The 17,413-nt window shown below is 40.2% G+C and overlaps 1 protein-coding gene across 2 annotated transcripts in view; it reads left to right on the forward strand.

The window, feature by feature from the left end:
- The window catches only part of LOC104586281 (protein PEP-RELATED DEVELOPMENT ARRESTED 1, chloroplastic), a 71,297-nt gene that overhangs the window by 31,121 nt on the left and 22,763 nt on the right, over positions 1–17,413 (forward strand). For both annotated transcript variants that reach the window (XM_010243453.3, XM_010243452.3), the window contains 3 exons: positions 8,734–8,877; positions 9,384–9,539; positions 9,669–9,734. In XM_010243453.3, the coding sequence (XP_010241755.1) occupies positions 8,734–8,877; positions 9,384–9,539; positions 9,669–9,734 (366 nt within the window). The remainder of the gene's footprint in view (positions 1–8,733; positions 8,878–9,383; positions 9,540–9,668; positions 9,735–17,413) is intronic.

The raw sequence follows: 17,413 nt of genomic DNA on the forward strand, positions 1-17,413 counted from the left end.
TAATACTGCTAAGGAGATTTGGGATGGAGTGACTGAAACCTATTCTCAGAAGCAGAATGAAGTCAAAGCCTATCAGTTAAGAAATCAGGTGATAAGTATGAACCAGGGAGAAAAACCTCTTGTTGTGTATTTCTCCATGCTGGAAACCCTATGGCAGGAAATAGATCACTTAGAAACTATGGTATGGGGAAGTGTAAATGATGCAGCAACTTATCACAGACTAGTAGAGAGGAATAGGGTTTTTGGCAAGGCTGAACCCTGAATTTGACATTACTAGGCAACTTATTCTTTCTAGGGAAGGTGTGACACTCTCTCAGGCCTATGCCTTTGTCTCTGGAGAGGAGAGTAGGGGGAATGTAATGCTGAGATAGCCTAAGATTGACTAGTCGGCTATGGTTAGTACAATAAAACCTAAGCCGAATGGAGACAGGGGGAGTAGTGAGATTAGAAGGGAAGATAAGAAGGACTTGGTGTGTGATTATTGCAAGAAGGCTAAGCATACCAGGGACACTTGTTAGAAGTTTCATCCAAATCGTATGCCTGATTGGATAAGAAACAAGAAGGGAAATGCAAATATAGCCACTACAGGAGACTCTTCAGCCCCTCTTTCCCAATCTGATTGAGAATCCATTGTAGTAGCAGTATTGAGAATAGAATTGGAGAGGTTTGGACAACTTATGAGTAAGAAAGATTCACCTAGCTCTAGCCTTCCAGATGGACAACAGAATGCGGGAGACAACTACACCACTTCTTTTGCACATACGGGTTATTCATATGCAACTACAATTCTTGCATCCACTTCAGGTAAGGAGGGACCTCACTGGATTATAGACTCAGGAGCATCTGAGCACATGACTAATGCCCCTACCCTTTTCAGTTCCTATCAGTTATGCTCTGGTAGAGATAGAGTCTCTACAGCAGATGATTCACATATGCCCATTGCTGGGAAGGGGATAGTTAGAGTGACTAATGATATAACTCCGTCTTCTGTTTTACATGTCCCTAGACTTCATACCAACCTACTGTCTGTTAGTTCTTTGACAAAAAAATTGAATTGTTCCGTGACCTTTATTCTTGGTAATTGTGTTTTGCAGGATCTGAAGTCAAAGAAGATGATTGGGAGTGGTCATGAGGTGAATGGAATCTACCTTCTGGATGAGATTCCGAGACATCGGGGCCATCATGTTAGCAGCAGTAGTAGTAGTGGGTCAGAGTCAGTGAACTAGATTATGCTTTGGCACAATCGCTTGGGACATCTTTCTTTTAGTTCTTTGAAATGTCTTTTCCCAAAGTTGGTTGAGTCTATTCAGTTATCTACTTTGAGTGTGAGAGTTGTAAGATAGGAAAGCATTGTAGACAGTCTTTTAAATCAAGTAATAAAAGAAGTACTTTTGCTTTTAATATTGTTTTCACTGATGTATGGGGGTCATATCATATCCCTTCCTTGGGGGGATTCCGTTACTTTCTCTTGTTTGTGGATGATTATACACGACATTCTTGGATATATTTGATGAGGTTCCTAACTTGGTACGACAGTTCCACCAAATGGTTATCACACAATTTGGAGTGAGAAGTAAGGCTTTTAGATCAGATAATGCCAGAGAGTACTTTGAAAAGGACCTGGCCATGTATCTTTTAGAACATGGTGTAGATCATCAGAGTAGTTGTGCATATACACCGCAACAGAATGGAGTTGCTGAGAGGAAAAATAGACACATTGTGGAGGTGGCAAGGAGTCTTATGGTGTGTGCTTCAATTCCTGTGCAGTTCTGGGGAGATCAGTTCTTACAGCCATGCATTTGATTAACCGTGTTCCTTCACGGACTTTGGGGTTTAAGGTGCCATTTAGTCTTCTTTTTCCAGATAGGGAGATATTTCATATACCTCCGAGGGTTTTTGGCTGTGTTTCCTTTGTTTCACATTCTTGGCCCTCATCGCAAGAAATTGGATCGTAAGACCAAGAAATGTGTTTTTCTTGGGTATGCTCACAATCAAAAGGGGTATTGTTGTTATGACCCAGTGGCGAGGAGCAGATTTGTCACTATGGATATTATTACTTCTTTGAATCCACCTCTTCTCGAGTGGTTCTCCTCTAGGGGAGAGTTTTGGGGAGGAGAACTCGCAGTCTGTTCCTCTTCCTGTTTCTTTGGTGCCTCCATCAGTTCAGCCAACACCTCCATTAGTTCAGCCAGCACCTGCACCTCTAGTTTCATTACTTGAGCCACTACGGACAACCTCACAGAAATATCAACGTTGACAGATGATGGTTGACTCCACACATCCTCAACCCATACCACTCTCTGTCAGTCCTTCTGAAACTTCAGATTCGGCAGATAAAGTTCCAGGTATTCCTCTTGAGCCTATTATGTTTTCTGATGATAATGTTCCTGTCCCTAACACCATTGTTGCAGCTGATCCTACTGACCTTGATCTTTCCATTGCACTTCGTAAGGGGAAGAGAAAGTGTACAGGCCAGTACATTTCACACCATCTTTCCTACATTGCCTTATCACCCTCCTATCGTGCTTTTCTTTCTTCCCTGGATTCTGTGGCTATACCCAGGAATGTTACTGAAGCTCTCTCCAAACCTGAGTAGAAACCAACCATGCAAGATGATATGGATGCTTTGGTCAAAAACCAAACTTGGGAAATAGTTGATCTCCCCCCAGACAAAGAGACAATTAGATGTAAATGGGTGGTATTCACAGTGAAGTGTAAGGCCGATGGCAAGATAGAGAGGTACAAGGTAAGGTTGGTAGCAAAAGGGTATACTCAGACCTATGGTGTTGATTATCTGGAAACCTTTGCACTAGTAGTTGAGATGAGTTCAGTTCGTATCCTTTTATCTCTAGCAGCCACCTATTCATGGCTCTTGTTCCAGCTTGATGCCAAAATTGCCTTTTTCATTGGTGATTTACAAGAGGTATATATGGACATTCCAACAGGCTTTTATGAAAATGTTGGTAAAGGAAAGGTGTGCAGACTCAAAAAATCTCTGTATGGATTGAAACAGTCACCTAGTGCTTGGTTTGACAGGTTCAGAGGGGCACTCATCCATTTTGGATACACACAAACACAGTCTGATCACTCCTTCTTTGTGAAGAGAAGAGATGCTCTGGTGTCAATTCTGATTGTGTATGTAGATGATATAGTGGTGACAGGAAATGATCTGGAGGAGATTGGTGATCTCAAAAAATCATTGTAGTAAGAATTTGAGATCAAAGATTTTGGTGAGCTTAAATACTTCTTGGGGATTGAAGTTGCAAGATCCAAATATGGGATCTTCATTTCATAGAGAAAGTATGTACTTGACCTACTGCAGGAGACTGGGAAGTTGGGGACCAAACCAGCAGATACTCTTATTGATCCAAATCACAGAATTAATGGTGTGGATGATGAGTTGGTAAAGGATGGGGGGAGATATCAAAGAATGGTGGGCCGACTGCTGTATTTATGTATGACACGACCAGATATTTCTTATGCTGTCAGTGTTTTGAGTCAGTACATGCATGCACCTTGGGTTCAGCACTAAAAAGCTATTGAGAGAATACTTGCATATCTGAAAAAACACCCTGGCAAAGGCATTCTTTTCTCAAATCGTGAGAATCTGAAGCTAGAATCCTATATAGATGCAGACTGGGCAGGTTGCTTAGATGACAAGAGGTTTACGTCAGGAGTGTGTACCTTTGTAGGTGGAAACTTGATCTCCTGGAAGAGTAAGAAGCAAGCGGTTGTAGCAAGGTCAAGTGCAGAGGCTGAGTATAGATTCATGCCTCATGGTGTCTCAGAACTTCTTTGGGTTAGATCTCTTTCGAGTGAGATTGTGGTGAAAGCAGAGGAACCTATGATGTTATACTGTGACAATCCGACTGCAATCAATATTGCCTACAATCAAATTCAGCATGATAGGACAAAACACATTGAAGTTGATAGACACTTTATAATCCTACGTTGTACCAACGGCAGAGAACCAGAAGCGAGTAGATTGTTTCTCCTTCAGCACATGAGCCTCCTGCACTTCCAGTCACAGAAGAGACAATAGGTACTGATACAACCCCTTTGGAGTCATCCTTTCCAGACCTTGATATCCCTATTGCTATTAGGAAAGGAAAAAGGAAGTGTACTGCACATTGCATTTCCAAACACCTTTCTTATAGTTTGCTCTTTCCTTCATATTTTGCCTACCTATCTTCTGTTGCTTTTAACCCAATTCCTAGGTTTGTATCAGAAGCTTTTACTATTCTAGAATGGAGGGATGCTATGAGAACATAATTGATTTCCTACATAAGAATGACACTTGAGAAGTAGTTGATTTGCTTGAAGGGAAGGATCCAATAGGTTGTAAGTAGGTTTTTACTATCAAATATCATGTTGATGGCACCATTGAAAGGTACAAGGCTAGGATGGTTGCAAAAGGTTATACATAGACATATGGGATTGATTATCTTGAGACCTTTGCTCCTGTTGCAAAGATGACTTTTGTGAGAGTTCTGCTATCTCTAGCTGCACACTCAGATTGGCCACTTTATCAGTTGGATGTAAAGAATGCATTTCTAAATGGAGAGTTAAATGAGGAGGTCTATATGCCTCTTCCTGCAGGGATGTACGAAACAGATATGAAAGTGAAGGTCTGCAGGCTGAAGAGATTTCTTTATGGACTCAAACAATCCCCTAGAGCATGGTTTGAAAGGTTTAGGGCTGCTCTTGTTAGCTTTGGCTATGTACAGACACAATCTGATCATACCCTCTTTGTGAAGAGGAGAGGATCCTTGGCCGTTTACCTGATTGTGTATGTCTATGATATTGTTGTGACTGGTAATGATGTATCAGGGATTAATGATCTTGAATCTTTCCTTCATACAGAGTTTGAGATCAAAGACCTAGGGGAATTGAGATACTTTCTTGGCATAGAAGTTGCTAGATCCAAAGATGGGATCCTTATCTCTCAGAGAAAGTATGTACTTGATTTGCTCTCTGAAATAGGGAAGATGGGTGCTAGACCAATTGCTACTCCTATTGATACAAGTCATGAACTCTCTACTTTAGATGGAATATTGTTGAAAGATAAGGGAGTCTTCCAAAGACTACTTGGAAAACTTCTCTATCTATTCATGATTCGGCTAGACATTGCATATGTTGTCAGTTGCATTAGTCAGTTTATGCATGCTCCCAGGGATGCTCACATGGCAGCAGCAGAGCGGATTCTATGTTATTTGAAGGGTTCCCTTGGAAAGGGAATTCTATTTGTTAAGCATGGCCATATGAAACTTGAAGCCTACACAGATGCTGATTGGGCCATAAACATTGATGACAGAAGATCTACCTTTGGGTACTGTAGCTTGTGGCAGGTAATATTGTCTCTTGGAGAAGCAAGAAACAATCGGTTGTTGCCCGATCTTTAGCCGAAGCTGAATACAGATCCATGGCTCATGGAGTTTCTGAACTACTATGGCTTAGATCCTTGATGAAGGAATTGGGTATTGAGCATGATAAGCCAATGATATTATATTGTGATAATCAGGTTCCCTTCAACATTGCTCACAATCCAGTGCAACCTGACAGAACTAAACATATTGAAGTTGACAGACACTTCATTCGAGAAAGAGTGGCTTTTGGAGAGGTGTGTCTACCTTTCATCACTTCTGAAGGACAGTTAGCTGATTTTCTCACCAAGGGCATTCCCAAGGCTAAACTTTAGCATGATACTAGCAAGCTTTGGATGATTGACATCTATGCTCAGCTTGAGGGGGAGTGTAGAGAAGATGGGCCGAATGGCCCATAGGCTGTTTATCCTTTTTTATTTTTATGTTCTTTGCTGTAATGGGTCTAAATCTGGGCTTTATTCTTTCTGCCCAACTAGGGACCTCTTTGTAAATTATTAAAGTTTAACTTAATGAAATGGAATTAGGGGTGTAAGAGAGAAGGTTATGTTCTAAAATCTTTCTATCTGAACCCTAGTTGCCGCCACCTTCTTCTTCTTCTTCTTCTTCTTCTTCTTCTTCTCTCTTGTTGAAACCTGATTTCTGCTACTTCCTTTTGATTTTCTGCAACTTTTTAAACAGTCATTTCTTTTCAAAAGGTTGTTTTTCTTCTAACCGAAAATCAGTTGGAGGTCGAAGTTCGCCGGACAGAAGCTTTGTACAACAACATGAAACCAGCTGGATCCTGCTTTAAATCGCCTCATCTCTCTCTCAAACTCTCTTGCTCTCCTTCACAAACCCTCTCTCTGTTCGTTCTCTATCTCAAACCTTTTTCAAAACTCTCTTAGTTTCTTCCACTCTTTTATCTTTGTGAACTCTTCTCTCCTCTCAGCGAGAGACCCCTCTCTCTCTCTTTCTCTCTGGATCAAGAGACTCTCTACCTGAGAGTCTCTCTCTGCTCTTAGCTCGACGACAAGAGAGCCCCCTACATTTTTCTTCACTTGTCCCTCCCTTTTCCTCTGTTTTCTCTCCACTTCTAAAGACGCCCTCTCTCAACTATTCAATAATCTCTCCCGCAATCTCCCCTTCAACCTTTTTCTCTTCAAACTCCTCTTCTCCGCCTCTTTCAAAAGAATGAAAGACCCCCAAAAATACTTTTGCCGATTCAATTTGGGTCCTCTCTCCGCTTCTCCTCTGATTTCCTTTCTTGGGAATGGAGCCTCCTATTTATAATGGGAAGGAGGGGAAGGTTTTGCCAATTCTCAAGATAGAAGAGGAGTTTTAGCAAGTTTGGGTTTAAAGGGATAGGAGGGTTCAATTATTTGGGGTCCAAAGGATAATTTTGTAATTTTTGGGAATAATTTGGTCATTTGGGATAAAAGGATAATTTAGTGATTTGGGTTCAGAGGGCAAATTGGTATTTGGGGTCCAAAGGGGTAGGCTTAGAGAGCTATTAAGGTAATTTGAGGAATGAAGGGGCATTTTGGTAATTTTAGGTTTAAAGGGTATTTTGGTAATTTATGAATGGATATTTTAGGGAATGAAGGGTATTTTGGTCATTTGACATGATGGGTACTTTTGGGAGTTTGGAAGGAGGGATGTTTTGGTAATTTTGGAAGAAGGGGGTATTTTGGGAATTTGGAAGAAGGGGTATTTTGAGAACCTTGGAAGAGGGGGTATTTTGGGAGTTTGATCTTAGGGGCATTTTGGTAATTTGGTCAAGGGAAATTTGTGTAATTTGGTATAAAGGTAATATGGGAGGAGGGGTATTTTGGTAATTTGGTAGGGGGGGCATTTTGGTGAGATCAATAGTGGATTTTGAGGATTTGGGGGTTGAGACGGGTTTTTTTTGGGTTTCGGCAGGGTCGGAATGGTTTGATCGGTGTTTGAGGGCGAGTTAGGGTTTAGATAGAGGACCGAGCAAAAATCGAGTCCTGACAATGGGAGAGAGAAAAGTAAAGGAGGAAGATGGAAGAAAGGCAAGAAGAGAGAGAGTTCTAAACCTCTCTTCAGTCCCCAATGATATCTTTTATTCTTTTGTTGTAAAAAATAAAGACAATTACTTGAGTGCCCTTACTAGGGCGTCCATCACTAAAGGCAGCAATAAAAAACAATAATAAAAGAAAAAACAGGTCCATAAATAAGGTCCACTACCTACTTACACAAGTCATAAACATAACTTAAAGAAAAATAAAGACACTAGGCCCATCTGGCCCATTCTCACTACATACCTCATTATTGGGCATGTGTACTAGTGTACAACCTTGTAGGCTTGTACAGCTTTGTATTTTATTGTTTCTTCTAAGGACAATTTTGTCCATTCATTATTTAATATAAATATCCTTTTCCTGGGTTGGATCTGCACTGACCAACCGAACTTTCTTTCTCTCGTCGTTGTTTCTATCTTTTCTCTCTTCCTCACGCCTGAACTATCATGTAATACAAGCAATGCTATATGCAGCAGAAGTGTTGGGCAGTCAAGGAACAACATATCCAAAAAATAAGTGTAAGAAATGTGTATGCTGATATTGACGAGTGGAAAAAACTAGAAAGGTAAGGTTAGAAATGAAGTTATTCAAAGGAACCTAGGAGTATCTCCAATAGGTGATAACATGAAAGAAGTAGACTAAGATGGTTTGTCCACATGTGCAGAAGACCATCTATAGCAGCTATAAGAAGAAACAGTCCGTTGCACTTTGAAGGGGCTAGAATGGCTAGGGGCTGACCAAAAAGGACATGGGTTGAAGTAGTAAGAAATGCTTTAAACACTAATAATTTAACAATGGATATGCCATTAAACAGAATGGAATGGCGAAACAGGATTCATGTAGCCATATAGTTTTTTTGATAAATAGCTGATCCCATATAGTTCGGGTAAAGCTTAGGTGATGATGATGATATCCTGACATATTTGTTGAAATTTCTATTTTTTCCCAAAGTTTCTTATGGTATGATTTGTTAAAATATATAATTTATGTATTTTAGATGCGTGTCCATGTGGAAAGGTGTCTATGCAGTATCTGGTGTTATTGTTGGTATTATACCAAAGCAGGTGCACCAAGCATGTTTACTAATCTGATTCACTGGACTATTAGATATTGTATATTTGCAGTATGTAGTGTAAGTATTGAAACACCTCATGAAGATGCAAATTATTGGCATCTTGAAGTGTTATGAGGTAGTGAGTTGAAAATTTCTTTCTGATGTGTTTGTTAGAATATGAAACAATTCTGTGCTCCAGCTTATGGTCTTGACCTCCATTTATGTCATGATTTTATTAATTTGTCTTTTATGCATCAACTTGTTTTTTCAGACAATGGAATCTAGGCCAACTGTTCCTGATCGGAAGCTACTTGCAAGGCTTGTATTGATCAGAGAAGAAGCTCGCAATATGGTGGGGGGTGGAATACTGGATGAAAGAAATGATCGAGGTTTAAGTACTCTTCCTGAAGCAGAGGTCTGTTTACTTCTAATATTGGTTAATAAGATGTAAGATAATCTCTAATTGAATGACATGTTTGGTTATTGCCATTAAATGTAAAATTACTATAACTTACCTATTAGCTGAGAAGATTCAATTCATATTTGATCTTCTGATGGGTGACATTTTTCCTGAACACTACATTATTATTTTGCATAGTTCTACCAAAACCATTACTTAGTGAGATGGCAAAACCCTGGGCTGCTAAGCGTGAGAACGCGGGTTCAAGTCTGAGGGCAAATGGTTAGGACTGTTCCCAGTCTACCCCTCGCAGATAGCTGGGACCTACATTTATAGAACCAAATCCAGATATCCAGTTAAAATACAAAGTGGGAACTGGGCCTCTGGCTGGTGGAGTAATGATCATCATTTAATATTTTAGTTCTCCTTGATTTGGTTGAACTATTACCATTACCAAATACTGTTCTTGTACTACAGTTATAGCCATAGATCATTGTTTCCATTTTTTTCCTAAACCACAGGTGAACTTCTTGTCCAAGCTGGTTGCTATGAGACCTGGAAAAACTGTCCAGGAGATGATAAAAAATGTTATGCAAGGAAAAAATGAAGGTGCAGACAGCTTAGTTAATGGTGAGGAAAATGCTGATAGACAGACAGCAAGTGGAATTGCAGGAAGGGTGAGCTCCTTTTTGCTTACTAGAGGGCATTATCAACTTTGTGGTCATTGATTTTTGTAGGTGATGGAATCTTGAATTCGTAGGTATTGGTATTGCAAAAATAACTGAATCTCTACTTATGATTTCCAGGCTAGCATTACAGGACGTAAACCACTTCCTGTACGTCCTGGCATGTTTCTTGAAACTGTTTCCAAGGTATATGAACTCTGTTTGTTTTATCTTCTTAAATCTTGTTGCTTATGCGCGTGTATATATTTAGCTTTTCTTCCATCTGCATTCTGCAGGGACATACATGACACATCCAGACTGTCTATCTGATAAAGGACAGTCTGGATTTATTGTGCAGTATGTGTTGACCACGTAACCCCCTGTATCCAACTGTATTGCACATTTTACTTTTTCTTTGAACAATAATAACTTTTATTGAAGACAAGAGAGATCAAAGTACATGAGAGGATGTACAGAAGCCTAGAGCATCTAAGGCAGAATTGCAAAGGCAAACAAATGTCACTAAACAAGCTTTCTCTAAAAAGCCCTGATTTTGCTAGGCTATCAGCAACAGTGTTTTGCTCCCTAGGAATCCAGACGAGCTTCAGTCATTAGGTCTAAGATATCCCTAGCTTCAGCTAGCAAGTGATAATCTCCAAGGTCCTCCTTCCTTCTCCCTTAGCCAAACTATAGCATTTGCAGAATCCCTTTTAATGGTTAAAGAGGATAAACCTAGCCGCTTTGCAAAATGATTTTCCTGTAAGTGCAGCCAAGACCTCTGCCTTTGTAGCATCTACCCTCCCGACTGGACTATAAGTCCAGCAGATATTCCTCCTTTCCCCTCGGATTACACCAATTCCTGCCTGACCTGTAGAGCCTTGGGCACTGCCATCAAAGTTTAGAGTCACCACTCCTTCCTCTCTAAAATGTTTCACAATCAACTCAGATCTTGGAGAGGAGTGCAGGATATCTGGAAGGTTGCTCTGAAGATCATTTAAGGAGAGGCCTTTGAGGGGTAGCCTAGTTGGTTTTGCCTAGCAGTGGTGCAGTTTCGAATCCCCCTATTATCATCTCTGTAAGAAAAGAGCTATTGATGTGATGTTGTACTGTTCACTTAAAAGAGTAACAACCCCTATGGGGGTGTCAGGCCGTGATTAATATAAAAAAAAAGAGATGAGGAAGTTGGGTCTTTAGCATTTCTAGATTTATTTATTTTTTTATCGGAAATGGTAACTTCATTAAACAAAACTTAAAATACAACCGTCACCCTAGAGTAGGGGTTTGAGATACAATCACTGAGTCACAACATTGCAGAACATGTTCCCCCTAACAGCCCCCTGTTTAGCTAATGTATCTGCTAATCCATTAGCTGATCTTCTTATCCACTTGAAGTAGACACAAATCTCTCTTGTTAGGCAGATAATTTCCCTCATCGACTGTCTATGTTTCCATCCACCCAAACTATCTGATTGCAGCCATCCTATTACCAGCTTTGAATCCCCTTCTATTTCTATTTGTTATAGTCCCAACTGCTTTGCATATCTTACACCTTGTAGTACTTCCATTAATTTCGCCTTCAAAGAGTCACCCACTCCTATCGGACCCGAGAACAATGCTAAAATTCTGCCTTCTGCATCTCTGAAGACACCCCTGTTAAGGGCCCGAGAATAGGATCTCGTCACGGGTCGGTCCATGGGGTAAACCTCCTGTTTTCCCTTGTTTCTCCCTTTTCTTGAGGAACCTATCTTGGCGCTTTAATGGTGATTTGTTCAAGAGATCACCAACTCTCCTTGCTCTTTCTTGACTAAAATTTTCGATGCCTTTTATTGAATAATATCAGATCCTTAAATAGGAGATTACAAGAGGTAAGAGTCCTACTTTTAGGAAGACTCCTTACTAATCTATACTATTGAATAGATAAGACTCCCTACTAATCCCTACTACTGAAACAACCTTGGTGAGTAGGTCTGCAAGCTGCATGTCGAAGGTGATGTAGGGAAGGCATACTTCTTGAGATGTAACCCTTTCTTTGATAAAATGCCGGTCCACTTCAATATGCATAGTTCTGTCGTGCTGTACTGGATTATGGGCTATATTGATGGCAGCCTGATTATCACAGTACAACATTAGGGGTTTCTCATAAACAATACCCAATTCCTTAAGTAATGATCTCAACCATATAATCTCAACCACACCATTTGCCATGGACCTATATTCAGCTTCGACACTTGAACGAGAAACAACACTTTGTTTCTTACTCTTCCAGGAGACCAGATTACCTCCTACAAAGGCACAATATCCAGAGGTAGATCTTTGGTCATCAACACACCCAACCCAATCAGCATCTGTGTAGACTTCTATCTTCATGTGGTCATTTTTCTTGAACAAAATGCCTTTGCCTGGGGACCTCTTCAAATATGCTAATATCCTTTCAACCGCAAGGAGGTGAGTAGTTCTAGGAGAGTGCAAATACTGACTAACTACACTTACTGCATAACTGATGTCAGGTTGTGTGAGGCAAAGATAGAGAAACTTTCCAACTAACTGTTGAAACATAGCTTTAACTTCAATAGGCTCTCCACCCTCTGCACTAATCCTGTGGTTCTGTTCAATAGGTGTGTCCACAAGCTTAACTCCCAACTTTCCTGTTTCTTCTAGTAGATCAAGAACATACTTTCGTTGAGAGACAAAAATCCCATGCTTGGATCTAGCTATCTCAATGCCCAAGAAGTATCGTAGTTCCCCCAGATCTTTTACTTCAAACTCTTGATGAAGGAGTTGCTTAAGAGACTCAATCTCTCTAGTATCACTCCCGGTTACTACAATGTCGTCCACATACACGACAAGCAAGGTTATGGAGGAACCCACTCTCTTAATAAACAAGGTGTGGTCTGGCTGAGCCTGCACATATCCGAACCTATCAAGGGCTCGTCTGAATCTGTCAAACCATGCTATAGGGGACTGTTTTAGTCCATATAGAGCTTTGTTCAACCGACAAACCTTTCCTGTCTCCGTACCATAAAATCCTGGAGGCAACTACATGTAAACTTCTTCCTGCAAGTCTCCATTGAGAAAGGCGTTTTTAACATCCATCTGATACAATGGCCAAGAGTAACTAGCTGCAAGAGATAATAGTACTTTGATAGTGGTCATCTTTGCTATTGGTGCAAAAGTTTCTAAGTAGTCAATATCATATGTCTGAGTAAATCCTTTTGCAACTAATCGGGCCTTATACCTTTCAACAGAACCATCAACATTATGTTTCACAGTGAATACCCATCTACATCCAACCGGTTTATTTCCTTTAGGTTGATCAACTATCTCCCAGGTATTGTTTTTGATGAGGGCATTCATTTCTACTTTTATCGCATCTTTCCATTTTGGTACTTCCAATGCTTCCTATATTGTTTTGGGAATGAGAATATCAGCAATGGATGCGAGAAAAGACTTGTAGGAGGGAGTCAAATGATCATAAGATAGGAACTGAGAAATGCAGTGAGCTGTGGTGCAACGGCGTTTGCCTTTACGAACTGCTATGGGAAGATCAAGGTCACTGAATGAAGGTGAAGGCTCCATGGTTGGATGTCTCTCATCTGTAGTATCTGTGGTACCTGGATCTGGATCTGCAGAAGGAATTGGGGCTACTGTGGTACCTGGATCTGAATCTACAGAAGGAGCTGGGGTTGCTGTGGTATCGGGATCTGGATCTGCAGAGGGGACTGGGACTGGCCTGCACTGCTGATGTCCAAAGTTGACCTATCTCTATCGTCTGTGATAGACTCTCACATCCTTGCACCTTTGACATCCTTCCCCATTACATCCTTCTTCACTTAATGGGATTGGAAAAGGAACTTCCGATGAGCTACTCCCAGTTTCACTATTCTCCCCCTGAGGAGAAACCCTTGGATAATAGGGTTTATCCTCAAAGAAGGTGATATCCATTGAGACAAATCTTTTCCAGAAGTCGGTTCATAACAACAATATCCCTTTTGAGTTTGGGCATAACCAAGGAAAATGCATTTGGAGGCCTTAGGATCAAATTTGGAACAATGAGGGCCAAGGATTTGAACAAAGCAAGTGCACTCAAAGGTTTTGAGGGGAATGGTAAACAATTCTTTATTAGGGTATAAAAGGGTGAATGGGGTTTTCATGTCAAGAACCCGTGAGAGAATTCGATTGATAAGATAAATTGCTGTAAGAATGGCATCCCCCCAGAAATGTACATGCACATTTGAGGTAAACATAATACCTCTGGCTACCTCCAATATGTGTCTATTCTTTCTTTCAGCAACCCCATTTTGCTTTGGTGTATGTGGGCAGGTACTCTGATGAATAATCCCATGATCAAGCATGTAGGAGGCTAATGGGTTTGAAAAATATTCTTTTACATTGTTGGATATAATAATTTTGACCCCAAATTGGGTTAAAATCATTTGATGAAAGATTCGGGTTAATGTTGGAACCTCATCTCGAGAACGCATAAGGTAAACCCAAGAGAACCGAGTATAATCATCAACAAATAATAGGAAATATCTGTACCCCCCATGGCAGTGGTATGATAGGGTCCCCAAACATCAATATGCACAATTTCAAAAGGAATATTGCTTTTGTTTTTACTTAATGGATAGGTAGTCCTGCAACGTTTTGCAAGCTCACAACTTTCACATTTCAAACTTGTCACTTGAACAAATTCAAATATACTAGGAAACAAACTTTTCAAAGCCTGAAAGGATAAATGGCCCATCCTATTATGCCAAAGCATCACTTGATCAACGGACTGAGAAACAAAGGATTTCTTAGTTTCACTATCCTCCTGATGAGCACTTCCTCCAAGTAGGTAGATTCCATTTGTCTCACGGCCAGTCAAAATCACCTTCCTTGTTTCCGGATCCTGAAAAATACATCGATCAGGAAAAAAAGTTACTGAACATTTATGTTTTTTTGTAATGCTACTAATTGAGAGCAAGTTAGTATTAAGCTTAGGAACATGTAGGACGGAGGATAGGAAAATTGCATCAGACAACTTGATGTCTCCTTTGCCAGAAATAAGAACAAGGGATCCATCAGCAATGGATACCGTCTTTACCAAAAGATAAATGATAGGTAGAGAAAAGTGATGGCAAGCTAGTCATATGGTCAGATTCTCCTGAATCTATTATCCTAAAATGTTCTGTATTACCTGGAGCTGAAGCATGATAAGCTGAGGCTCAATTACCTGATTGAGCAAAGGATGAGGTTGAAGGAGTTGATGATGGCTGAAGAGATGATACTGAGTTACTGACTTCACTTTCCAATTGTGTCAGAGCAGCTCGGACAACAGCTAGGGTGTTTAGAGGAGTGCTTGTCGAGGCTGTTGAGGCTGTACTATCAGTGTTGACAACCATATTGGCATTCCCCTTTTTGTTTCTGAGTTTTGCTGGAACTAGATGTGGATGCAGCTTCCAACAAGTGTCTTTAGTGTGTTTTGGTTTCTTGTAATGTTCACAAACTAGGTCCTTTTTAGCATCTTTCTTCATATCCCTTTCCTTTTCTCCCCCAGGCTTGGGTTTAACTGCTGCCAGGGCAGATTCGAAAGGTTGCTTGCTGTAACATAACATTTCTCCTAGTTTTTTCATTGTGCACTAGGGAATAAGCTTGAGATAGAGTCATACTTTCTCTTGTCAATAGCTGGTGTCTTACAATATCATACTCAGAATTTAGGCCAGCCAAGAACTCAAATACTCTATTAGTTTCAACTTGCTTTCTGTAAGTCTGTGCATCTTTTTGACTCTCCCATTCAATTGTCTCAAGGTGGTCAATCTCATGCCACAGAGATTTCAGGGTTGAAAAATAAACATAGACCTGTTTCTCTCCTTGTTTGAGATTTTTAACCTTACATTTCAGCTCATAAGCCCTAGCAACATTAAGGGGCTGAGAGTAGGTTTCTTTCACAACATTCCATATTTCTTTAGCTGTTTTTGCCCATAAGTAATTTCGGCTGATGTGTGGCTGCATGGAGTTGCACAACCATGTCATCACCAAATAATTTTCTTGAATCCACTTAGCATAAGTGGAATCCACCTTAGTTGGTTCCTTCACATCTCCCAACAAATAGTTCAGATTTCCTCTTCCCCCAATGGCCATCATGGCTGATTGGGTCCACTCTAAGTAGTTTGAACCATCAAACTTTACAGTTGTAATCTGGAAGGTGTTTTCAGTCATGCCACCTGAACCAGTCCCAAAACACCCTCTCCTTGGCCCTTAAACTCCATTCTTAGAAGTTAATTAAAGGGCACTTACTGTACCAGTCGGCCTATTGGGTCTGTAACTAGTAGTAGGACTAGATGAAGAATTCTGATTTAGTAAATGAAACCTCTCTAATTACTGTGACAGTTGTCCTACTGGGTCTTGAGACTGATAACAGTAAAAAAAAACTGATTTAGCTGTAACAGTCCTGCTGAAACAGCTCTACTGGGTCTTCCAGAGTGTAAAGAATTAACTTTAAAACGAGGGAGACAAATTTGATTACCTCCCTGAAATAATAAGTCCTGAATCTCGAGGGTTTTTTTCTTAAATTTCAGACCATACTTCTTAGATCAAGTTATTCTTGTTGCTGATCTTAAGAGAGATTGAAATCTCACCAGGGAAAGAACTTCTGAAATTCTGATCGTCTCTTCCAGTCTTGAAGGCTGATCTCGAACCAAAATTCCTTTGAAATTCTGATAGCCTCCTCCAGTCTTGATCAAGAACTGATATTGATCCTCTTATCATTCTCTAATTCTTCCTGGTTATCAAGGATCGATCCAATCTTTGGACTGCTAATGTATATAAACTCCAAGAATCAGCCGAAGAACTGATCTTTCTATTTTTCTAGCCTTACGCAATTCTCATGTGGTCGGCTGGATCAAAACCACATGAGAAGCCCTAGATCTTGCTTTGATACCAAGTAGTTGTACAAGACTTCAAATATCTCTTAGGTTTTGAACAGAAAATAAAGAAAGGAAGAGAGAAGATGAGAAGAAAAAGAAGAGAGATGGAGAGGGAGAACTCGTGGAGAGGTATTAGAAAGAAGAGAGTGGTTGGAGTGTTTAAAACAGCCACCCCACTCCTTAATTTATATACATAGTTTCCTAATTATAAAAGAACTTTAATGCTTACATGGCAATAAAAGATAAGATTAAAATAAAACTAATCCTAGATAAGATAGAATAAAACTAATCCTACTAGGAAAGATGATCCTAACCAATTTAAATCTAAGTACAACTCTGGGTGTCACGAATACACTTAATGTGGGGTCCACAGTTTCCTACACATATGAAATATCTGGTTGTGTTAGGCAAAGATAAAGAAGTTTCCCAACCAACCTTTGATACATACCCCTGTCCTCAAGAAGTTCTCCACTTTCTGCACTTATTTTATGGTTCAACTCAATGGGTGTGTCAGTAGGCTTTACTCCTAACTTTCCAGTTTCTTTCAAAAAGTCAAGGACATACTTTCTTTGAGAGATAAAAATGCCACACTTAGATCGAGCTACCTCAATTCCTAGGAAATAGCGCAATTCTCCTGAGTCCTTCACTTCAAATTCCTTGTGAAGATGCTGCTTAAGAGATTCAATCTCACTAATATCACTTCTTGTTACCACAATGTCATCCACATAGACAACAAGTAAGGTCAAGGAGGAGTCTGTCTTCTTAAAGAAGAGAGTGTGATTTGATTGAGCCTGTGTGTAACCAAATTTTTCTAAAGCCAGTCTAAACCTATTAAACCAAGCTCTTGGAGATTGTTTCAACCCTTATAAAACCTTTTTCAGTCGGCAAACGTTCTTTCCTGCTTCTATACTGTAAAAACCAGGGGGTAACTCCATGGACACCTCTTCTTGCAAATCTCCATTGAGGAATTCATTCTTG

Source organism: Nelumbo nucifera, chromosome 1 (genome assembly GCF_055504915.1).
Source record: "Nelumbo nucifera cultivar China Antique chromosome 1, China Antique-T2T, whole genome shotgun sequence".
Classification (NCBI taxonomy): domain Eukaryota; kingdom Viridiplantae; phylum Streptophyta; class Magnoliopsida; order Proteales; family Nelumbonaceae; genus Nelumbo; species Nelumbo nucifera.